This window comes from Glycine max, chromosome 20 (assembly GCF_000004515.6).
Source record: "Glycine max cultivar Williams 82 chromosome 20, Glycine_max_v4.0, whole genome shotgun sequence".
Classification (NCBI taxonomy): domain Eukaryota; kingdom Viridiplantae; phylum Streptophyta; class Magnoliopsida; order Fabales; family Fabaceae; genus Glycine; species Glycine max.
The window spans coordinates 37,089,667-37,100,134 of record NC_038256.2 but is presented as its reverse complement, the minus strand read 5'-3'; the positions used below and the strand labels follow the sequence as shown (position 1 = coordinate 37,100,134).

Below are 10,468 nucleotides of genomic sequence, written 5' to 3'. Positions count from 1 at the left end.
ATAAATTCAAATAAAACTACAATCTAAAACATATATTTTCTATAGGTATATCTATATTAATAAAAGAGCATGTAAGTAAATGTATATTAACGGATAGCAAGTACCCAAATGTACAATTATTATGATATCTGCCCCACCTTGTTTGCAGATGTCCAGATGGGTAAAGAAAATTCCGTTAAATTATCTGCATATATTTATTTTTTACATGTGACAAATTTGACCAACAGATATCCGCGGGTTCTTTTTTTCCACTTCCATTAACGTTAACTCGTCAAAATTGCATATTAAATGACTTAACTTAGTCAGTTAATTTTATTTTATCATTTTTACTTATTTGTGTAGTGTATTAATTGAACTAATTCATAATATCCATTTCTATTTAGCATAAATATTCAATAAAACAACAATATTTTTATTTAGTTTATTTTAAATAAATATTTGTTCTCTAACTGTCTTCATTAAAAGTATCGAATGCAATAGCATTTTCAACTCACTTATCATCAAGTATTATTGAAATTAATTAACCATTTTGAAATACTGAGAGTATTAAACCATCTGTTTTTCTTTTAGTTTTAATTAATAAATTGATTCAAAATTATTGAATGTGATTAAAAAGTGCCTATAAATTAATTTAGTCACAAATTTTGTATTAAAATAGAGGTCACAACACGAGAAATTAATTAATATTGTAAACTAAACGTGCCCTTAAAAGTTTAACCAAGAGTTATATATTATAGCTAGCTTTACTCAATTTTAGACATTTTAACTAAGGAATCCTATATGGAACCAGACACTATAGATGAAGCATTTTCTTAATTAGATAGTGCACCAATGGCTATTCCACATATATTGATATATATAGCACCTAAACAGCAGTATCATATAGGCATATACTAACCATGCTAGTCGCTAAGTTTAGTTCTATTACATGCATTTTTACCGAAACCTCTCCTCCTTTTCCGATCCTTTTTTTCGCGTGGGTAATTTGGTGAGAGAATTAAGGGTTTCAACTTTCATATATATATACTGGCATGCTTGCTTAGGTTGTTTTACCATGAATAAGAGGCAAATCAACTTCATCACACCACTCCATGTACCTAGTTTCAAAAGAAGAACCCTTTGCTTGGTTGGGCAAATAGCTAACCCAAAACTCTCCCCCTATTCTCCACTTCATCACACTCCCTTCCATCTCTTTGCAAAGCCTCCACCCCACTTCCTCTCCATATTCATCCCCTGCAATAACCACCGACCCGCTTTTATTAAACGCTCTATTTGCCCTCGCATATCGCCCTCTCAGCCCATGACCCGGGTCACCACCCGTTTCACTTATGGGCCTCCACGAGCCCATTTCCTGGCCCGTAGTGTTATCATGCAAAACGACGTCGAATATCGCCGCGTTCCCTTCCGCGTCTTGATCCATTCTCCAACTCCTACTCCGCGTCCTCCTCGACGACTTGGCTAACGCTTTCACATTCGAACCCTGCGACTTCTCCAAATTGCCCTCCACAACCCTCTTAGTTTCCACTTCGCTCTCTTTGTTCTCCGTCGACCGGCCCAAGCTCAGCCCAGCGCAATAAGTCGCTCCGATCTCCGGGCCCACCCAAACCCGAACCCGGGACGGAAAGTGCTTCTCCTCAACGAAATCATCCACGTCGTCGTTTTGGGTAAATCCCAACCTCGCCACGTGGAGGCGTATGTTATCGACACGTGCACGAACCTGAATGAAAGCATCGAAAAACCCAACGGTGTATTCTAGCTGCACGTGTGCCTCGAGTTGGTGGTGCGCCAGAGAGTAACGGAGAATTGACTCCTTGGCATCGATGCCAGAGAATTGACTTTTTTTAACGTTATTGCTTCGCGCCAGTTTCATGGTCATGACTGGCGCGTAACCTTTGAGAATCCAAAGACCGTGAGTCTCGTTGGCGTAAGAGAATCTGGGAGAAGGAAAAATCGTTTTTAAGCCCAATCCAACGCTGAGTTCTTTGATCATGTGAAGCTTTGTAATGATGTAACCGAGGGTGCGCATGAAGCAGAGTTCGGTGTCGACGCCCACGGTGATGAAGAAGGTTCGGAGGACGGAGGAGGCGAGTTTGGACGACGCCGTTTGGAGGCTGGGGGCGAGGAGGTAGTGGAAGTAGAGGGAGCCGGCTTCGGGGGGCGCGTGGCAGGCGCAGAGCCAGAAGAGGCGCATGGTGAAGACGAGGTTGAAGAAGGTGGAGAGGGATTCGGGTGTGTGCGAGTCCATGATCCATGCGATGGGCTCGGGATTCAGTTTCTGGAGCTGGGAACGGGGGCAGGTGCTATCGTGCGCCGTGGGGGAGTGGGATATGATTTCTTGGAGAAGTTGCAGGAGGAGAGGGAGGAAGGGCTTTTCTGATGACAGGTGGCACTTTTCGGAGACCCAGAGAGGCTTGTGGGCGTTGTGTGGGTGAAAGCCTTGCAAGCATACGGTGAAGGTCACCGCAGCTTCCGAGTCTGAGCCGGAGGTTCGCTCGGCTTTCAGGTGAATGGAACGAGTTGAGTTCTCCTTCTTCTCACTCGCGAGTTCGAACTTCATGGGTGGCGAGTCGGACTCTGTCCACTCCACCGAGTTGGGGAGCTCACATATCCATGACCAAACATCCATAGTACTGTTTGTTTAATTGTGTGTTGTGAATTGATGTGGAGTATTGAGTGTGAGGGGGAACGGGGTTTTAAGGAGGGAATGAATATGATAATCGTTAGAAAATTTAAGGTTGGTCTAGCTTAATAACTAACAATTAATATTTGGTGATAAAAAGAAGGATATGATAACGGTTGGAAGCAGTTTAAGCCATGCAGGGATGAGGAACTGGTGGTTCTGAGAGGCTGTTTCTGTCTTCTTGCTTGAGGTTTTAGTTTGGATGCATTGATAAGGTTAGTTTTCTTTTACTTTCTTCTACTTTCTATGGCTGTAGAATCGAGTGGAAATTCTTGTCGTTTTAGTGTGATAACTACATACCTAGACACTCGGATTTTGTCATGGTTAGTGTTTCTGGAGCCTGACGCCTTACACGTGTGGCCCATTGAAGCTGGCAACTAAGCGTGCATGCTGTCAGGTATCTATGAATCACACAAAGAAATAAATAAAACAAAAACTTTTATTTAATTATTTGTCTTTCGTTTAATAGATAAGTGAACAAAACTTATTTTTGTGATCTAGGGAGTCCTGTGACCCACAGAAGAAAACTGCAAAACTAATGAAAGCGTCGAGAGTGTTTCTGAATTCTGATGCAGTAAGTCTAGCGTAGTATTTTTCATTTGTTCAATTCAATAACTAATGCAAATTTTACATATATACTGTGTAAATTTACTTAACTTGAGAAAAAATACTCATGCGAAATCGGACCTGATATTAATTAATTTTATATCTCACTAAATTTTTTTTCCCCTTATGCATGCATGCATCTTAAAAATATTTTCCAACATTAAAGGAGACAACAAAATTTGTCCCACACTCCAAACACGAGAGACCTCATTCTAAGAAGAAAACACTCGATACTTCACTTATTTTGAGATATGATTTCTACTACTACATTATATATATATATATCTGAATATTTTCCTTGTATGAAAGTGTTTTTATGAGTTATATGAGAGCGCTTACAATAGTTATTTCATTATTCTTGAGTCACGTGTTTTATCTTAATCACATATATTTAATATTTACTTTAATTTTTAATTTCTATATTCCTTTCAAAGGAAATTAATTGGTGCTTATCCAACTAACCGTTCATCATCGAAAAGAACAATTTCAAAGCTTTAATTCATGGATTGCACTCCAAATTTCAGAAACTTTGTTATAGGCTATGGGGCCGTAATTAATTAAGAGAATGAAAGTTGAAGCTCAACTCAAACACATTATTCCTTTCAAATAACTAATTTAACCCCAGTTTGGATGGTGGGGAAATTATTGCTAGGTAGTTTAGGTTTATCATAAACCCAAACAAAGTATCTTCTTTGCTAATAACGATCGAATAACATTTTTGTATACTGGTTATAAAGAAGAAAAAGAAGCCAGGATATCCAAAGGAAGAAGAGAGAGACACCTATTTTAGTCATGCTATAGAAGATAAAAGGTTTATTCGAATAGATTATGTGTGTGAGAGAGAGAGGAGGATACACAAAATATATCATGTCAAAGAAATTAAGAAAAGTAGAGAAAATGAGTGAGAAATAGTGAATTGGATTAGAACTTGATTACATGTCCATTCAAAAATTGAAAACTAACACTATTTTAGTACTTAGAATTAAAGGCACGTGCTGATTTCAGAAGCAAAGAAAAAGCTCATTGATAACCATAAGTACTAATCATTTCATTTCAGATTATATAACTTTTAAGATTTTGACATAAACATTAAAAAAATATAATTAATTTTGTTAAATTTAATAATAAAAATATTAGTTAATTTTTTAATATATTTTTTTATCTCTCAACCTGATAACTTATTTACTTTTCTTATATATTATTCCCACTACATATTGATTAATGTTAGTATTGGAAAAAATATTTAATACGATATTGATTTTGAAAAATAACATCTATTTTGAAAAATGATTCCAAAATGTTACTTATTGACAATAATGGTGATAAGTACTAATTAAGTAATATTATCATGACAACTGTGGTGATAACTAGTGGTAGTAATACATTGGTTTTCTTTTTAGAGATGATAATAACTGAACAATTTGCAATGAAAATAAAAAAAAAACTAAAATTAATTTCTTCTATCATAAAAAAAATGTCCTAAAAATGTTTCAAAATTCAGTTTAAAACTTTTCATAAACTATTTTATAAAACAATTTTAAGAAAATCGATTTTTAGAGTGTAATAGTGGACGAAAAAAATGTATGAGTGAAAGAAAGGATACGGGTAATAGAAAACTAGAAGAAGAAAACCAAAATAACTTAGAGATATGCTGTTTTATTTAAATGACTAAAAAATATTAATTTTGGAAATATTTTGTTAAAAAAAATCTCTTATTAGACATCTTTTTTTTAATTGTTACAAATAAAATAAAAAACAATTTTTAAAAGTTCCAAAAAAGATAATTCAATTCTATTCTAACATGCTCTAAAGAAGCAAAAGTTTTTTTAAGCACATTATTTACTATTAGCCAAAATTTAGATAAAACACATTTTTTAAGGTACACTATTTAGTAGTATTAGCTAAAATTTATCAAGATTCACAAAAGTATATATACCTGAAATTCTTTAAATAAAATTAAATTCGTATATTTTTCTAATTTGTAACAAATTACCGGTAATAACAAAAACAGGAGTGTATTTAAAATATGATGTTACTAAAGTTTCTCCAAAATCCTAATGTGCAATTTTTAAATGCCTATGTTCATCTTTTGTGGTAGCCTCGTTGCTCCCAAAATCCCAAAAAGGATTATCCATACCCAATCCTACAAGGTAAAGAATGCTCTAGAATGCTTAGAATTAGGTACGGTAGAGTTAGCAAGGAGGGATTCTATTGGAAAATCACGACAAATGAGTGACATAATACTACACTAGTACAGTAGTAGTACATGGTAAATCATCTAAAAATACTAGTAGTACCATTTTGCGAGTTCGTAAGTGCTTTATATTATGGTGCTCCTTAGATAGCTGTTTCTTTTTCTTTCCTTTCTGTTTAGATTTCCTACTAATATATATATATATATATATATATATATATATATATATATATATATATATATATATATATATATATATATATATATATATATATATATATATATATATATATATATATATATATATATATATATATATATATTATGTTCAAGGGTGAGATGAAATGGCGCGTTGGAGGTCTAAAACACGGTTTTCTCGGGCCTGGTGGGTTTGACCATTGGTTGCCGAAAACCGAAGCCGTCCTTGGAAAGAGCCCAGTGCCTCCCTCCCTCACTCAGCCCAAGCCTGTAACGGCTGTCATTTACTACTTCACCCCACGCTCCTTAATTCTATCGTAATTAAAAGTTTTCTCTTTAATAATATTTCATAAGTATCAATTTTTAAGATTAATTATAAAATTAATTCTTAATATCAAATTTAATCGCATTTAAAGCTGATGATCACTTTTCTATAAATTATTATGCAGAAGAATAGGTCTTTTCTCATAAACTCCCAATCTTTTTTTTTTTCAAACATTGACTATTTGCTGCCTTCTCATAAACATAGTTCCAACTACAAATGTCCTCCCACACTCTTTGCCACTTGACACTTGTTCCTCTCTTTTCATGACTCCCTCTTTTCCGTTTCCCTTTCTCCCAAAAAAGTGAAAATCCAAAAATCCTCCCACATTTCTCTGTGAAAGTGAAACCAACCCAACAACAGGTCAGAACTTAGACCCACCCATTCTCATTCATTCCGAGTCCTAACCATTTGATGGAGGCCAAGAAGGAATATGAAGTGGACCATCTGACCACACTCACAGGGACCAGTTTCTCTCAGTTACTATTCGGAGATGACGACGACGATTATGATGAAAGTGCATTGGGACTCGCTGTGGACCAGTCTTACACCCGTTCACCTCTTTTCTCCATTCACAAGGCACCCCAAATGCTTTGTTTTGCCAACCATCAAAACCAAGGTGACGTTTTGCTTCCTGAAACCAACGTAACCCCTCAGAAATCTGTCATCACTTCTAGTGACTCCTCTTCTGCTAGCGCTTCCTCCTGCAACCACACCAACACCGCCTTCAATTCCTTACCTAAGTCTAATGTCAGTCATAGTGTGGATATATATCTTTTTTTTTTTTCTTTGTCAGTAATTGGAGAATGATCTTGGTGGTGGTGTTAATATTTTTCTTCTCTTTTTGTCTCTTTCTGGTTGAAGAGTTTGCAGAAAAAGCGAAATGGGATGGGGCAAGAATCAGTGACCAAGGTTGGTGTTGGAAGCCAGAGACAAACTAAGAAGAACAAAGCAGAGAACCCCACCTCAACCGGACATGCAAAGGTGTGGAAAATCAACTATGGATTGTTTGCATGCCATTTTCTTTTTTCTGTCGTCACTTTGAATTAGACACTCTCAGAGTCAGAGACACAAGACCTGTCATTTTCTAATAAAATAAACGTGCTATGATTTTGTAAGTGAGATACATATTATATATTATTGTGCTATATCATCATAGTTTCATGTAGTTTGACTTATATTATTCTGAATAGCAGAGGAAGGAGAAGCTCGGGGAACGAATTGCAGCGTTACAACAGCTTGTTTCTCCCTTTAGCAAGGTGAATGAGATGCAATTTTCTTAGAACTGGAAGTTTGTGAATTTGTGTGATCAGTGAATATTCAAAAAGGGGTTGGTTGAATTAAGATTTTGAATGTTGAAATTGCATGTGCAGACGGATACAGCATCTGTGCTTCACGAGGCAATGGGTTATATAAGATTTCTTCATGACCAAGTTCAGGTCCTATGCTCTCCTTACTTGCAAAGTTTGCCTTCCTCGTACCATCAAAATCAGCATGTGAGTCCCATCCCATCTTTCATCATTCTCAGATTCTTCTACCATGTTGCAAGATTTTAAATCAAATTCACAGTTGTTTCAACGCGGTCTTTGAAATTGTGAAAAAACTGTAGACATATGCAGCTGATGTGGTCACAATTGCAATTCTGTTGCAAAGACCCTGATGATGTGGCCGAAATCACGGTGTTTTTTTTTTTTTGTCACAATCTTTGATATTGTAAAAAATTATAGACAAATACAGTCATTGCGATCACAATTGGGGTTGCAAAAGCCATGATGTTATTGGCAACAATTGCGTGCTTTAAAAACCTTGATCATGAGTATGGTTTATTGCACTACTAAACAAAATCTACAACCAGCGAAGGTCGGTTTGAGAGGGTAAGTTGAAGGGCCCGCTTGATGGGGACAATACTGCACATTACCTTACTTGAAAATACTGACCCGTGTTTGTGGTCACTTTGCCATTTAAGGAAAATCTTGATGACCCTAGATTTTGTGTTGTGTATGCGGTATTTCAGGGGGACGGAGTTATCAATGAAGAGGAAGTGAACAAGGATTTGAGGAGTAGGGGTCTTTGCTTGATCCCTGTGGGATGCACCGTACACGTGGCAGGTAGCAATGGTGCTGATTTCTGGTCATCTGCCGCAATAGGGAACAATGTTAATTTCACCATCAGCCAAGCAGTGAAACGAAACCAAGATCAATGAATCCTTTTAAAACAATTGTAGCCTTTTGGGAAATGGGTTCCTGTGTCTGCCCAAATTGGAGTTGTACCCAATATGGAGATGGATGGGTGAGGAGGTAAAATACAGGAAATGGCAAAGAGGGATAACATTTAAAAAGAATGGTTCAAAGTTCACACAATTGGTAAAAACCAGAGGTCATGATTTTGTCCTTAATTATGTAACATCTGTTTTGGTTTTGGTTTTGGGGGGGTCCTTTTTCTTAGGACACCTATATCTATATATCATATCAATATTCTATAGAAGGAAGGTAGGAAATATTTTATGTAGGATTTAGGGATGTGTGGTGGCCTTGAACCCTGAACTAGAAGTCTAGGATTCCATATATTTTAATTTTTAATATATATTTTGTCTGTAAATTTCGGTAGGCAAGGCAATTAATGAAGTTATTATTCCGTATATTTTTAATATATACACATCACAGGCAACGTTTTAGCAAAGGAAAAACAATACAATAATCTAGTCTTGATAGTGTTAAAATTTCACCTGAGTATATAAATAATAAGAGCATGTCCAGAGTATTCAACTATATGATATGACCGTTGAAATAATCGTATTAGGATATTTAATTCCTGGTGTCGTCACATGTGACGGGTTTTGCTGTGCTTTTTGTTTGGACTTTGGTGTATTGTACAAAATAAATAGTAGTGGTGCAAGTTCAGTAACAGTTGGTGCAACATCCGAATACGCGTGATATTATGGCACCATTTCCTAATGAGGTGATCGCGACTTCATTGATATGAATGTGATATTGGAGTTACATAGCAATTTGCTTCCCACATTATTAAAAGGGCAAATCACAATTTGTTATTTTTACATGCTTAGTTTGCTTGTTATCTAATGAGTATCACGTAGTTTCTAGTTTGGTTAACGCCTTTCTTTTTTTTTCCTCTATTTTTTCCGTTTATGATAACTGGTAAATTTTCGTGCTAAGTTTTTTTAATTTTAAAAAAATTAAGAAGGTAATAATTTTTTTTAATAATGGATATTTTATTACATAAAATATTAAAGAGACAATTTTAAAATTTAAAATTATAGATTAAACTATTAAGATGTTGCTGAATCCTGCCTGCGTAGACAATTTGTGAGCGAGCTTATACATCAAAATTGACTAGCAAGTTTTATAAATGGCTACATTCTGTGCCTTTGATTTTGTTTACTGGATATTGGGCAATAAAAGCTTTTGAATATGAATAAAATCTTGGACTTGAAAAGTAAAGAATACTTTTGGGATTACGGCTACTTCAACTTATTGCCAGCCAACTAATTTTCAGGATTGACCAGGTTGAGTTAAAGCCAAATTTTGGTTAAGGTTTTCAAAATAAATTCACCATCGAATTCAGAACATTTTTTATACATACCACGGCTCATAATGAACACAACACACCCTACTGACCAAAACAGACAGTTGCTTCCTACACCTCCTTAAATTGCCACCTGCACCCCATGTGAATTTTAAAATAAATCGAACGAACAAAAATGTGCTTAGGTGTCTCTTACACTGAACTTGCAATCCCATCAAACCCTAATCTCCACCCCTTCATGTTTTTTCGCCTCGGGATCTCCACCTCGCCTACTTTCTTCTTTGTTTTCTTTTTGCACCTACCGTATCAGCAACCGCCGACAAAGGCAAGGCAACCATCACCGTTGAAGGTAGCTTGCAACAGTTCCAGAATACAATTCTATTTGCATCAAATCCTTTTCTAGAAAACTTAATCCGGATCCTTAACAAATAACTATTGGATTAAGGTATTTGTAACATATATTCATCTGTGTACATTTTGGGAAATGCAAATCTAGAACTTGTTTTTGCATATTCTGATTAGCGAATCCGTAACACAAATTTTGTTCCATATTTCTGGATTTGTAAATCTAAAAGTGTTTAACAAAATTTGTGTTACGTATTCGGTGTTCCAAAAGAAAAAAATATATAAAAAAGTTACGTCCAACACATTCTACTGTGACTATGGAGAATGACATTTGTTGAGAGAATAACGAATGAAGAGAGGCGGTTACAGAGTAACCGTCAGAAGCAAGAGAGGGTGAGGCTGAGGGGTGAATGTGGTCAGTATGAGGAAGAAGAGAAACATTGGCATATTATAAATTATGTAGGTGCAGATGGAAATTGAAGGAGGTGTAGGAAGCAATTGTCAACACCGAACGCCCGTCAACGACTCAACGGTTGACCCTTCACACTAGCCTTGGTTTAGTTTTTTTTTTTAGGAAAAT

The 10,468-nt window shown here is 35.9% G+C and overlaps 2 protein-coding genes across 5 annotated transcripts; one reads left to right on the top strand and one right to left on the bottom strand.

The window, feature by feature from the left end:
* Positions 1–812: 812 nt before the first annotated feature.
* LOC100809854 (uncharacterized) lies at positions 813–2,879 on the bottom strand. The gene has a single exon (XM_003555232.5). It carries the CDS (start codon positions 2,624–2,626, stop codon positions 1,040–1,042), a length of 1,587 nt encoding a protein of 528 aa, XP_003555280.1. The 5' UTR covers positions 2,627–2,879; the 3' UTR covers positions 813–1,039.
* A 2,950-nt stretch (positions 2,880–5,829) lies between these two features.
* LOC100809317 (transcription factor bHLH113) lies at positions 5,830–8,638 on the top strand. 4 transcript variants are annotated; one of them, XM_006605912.4, is made up of 5 exons: positions 5,830–6,750; positions 6,865–6,984; positions 7,197–7,259; positions 7,374–7,496; positions 8,015–8,638. In XM_006605912.4, the coding sequence occupies exons 1-5, from the start codon at positions 6,415–6,417 to the stop codon at positions 8,201–8,203; spliced, it is 831 nt and encodes a 276-aa protein (XP_006605975.1). In that variant the 5' UTR covers positions 5,830–6,414; the 3' UTR covers positions 8,204–8,638. The 4 variants fall into 4 exon arrangements, with proteins under 4 accessions (XP_006605975.1, XP_014628407.1, XP_003555279.1 ...); XM_014772921.3 differs by having other exon boundaries at positions 5,859–6,750; positions 6,874–6,984; positions 7,194–7,259; XM_003555231.5 differs by having other exon boundaries at positions 5,861–6,750; positions 7,194–7,259.
* The last annotated feature ends 1,830 nt before the right edge of the window (positions 8,639–10,468 follow it).

What these genes read in the sequence shown, in the direction of transcription:
- LOC100809854 (XM_003555232.5), bottom strand. Translation starts at nt 2,626, where the DNA reads ATGGATGTTTGGTCATGGATATGTGAGCTCCCCAACTCGGTGGAGTGG.
- LOC100809317 (XM_003555231.5), top strand. Translation starts at nt 6,415, where the DNA reads ATGGAGGCCAAGAAGGAATATGAAGTGGACCATCTGACCACACTCACA. An exon ending in CCTCAACCGGACATGCAAAG is followed by an intron (nt 6,985 to 7,193) that starts GTGTGGAAAATC and finishes TATTCTGAATAG; the next exon opens with CAGAGGAAGGAGAAGCTCGG. An exon ending in TTGTTTCTCCCTTTAGCAAG is followed by an intron (nt 7,260 to 7,373) that starts GTGAATGAGATG and finishes TTGCATGTGCAG; the next exon opens with ACGGATACAGCATCTGTGCT.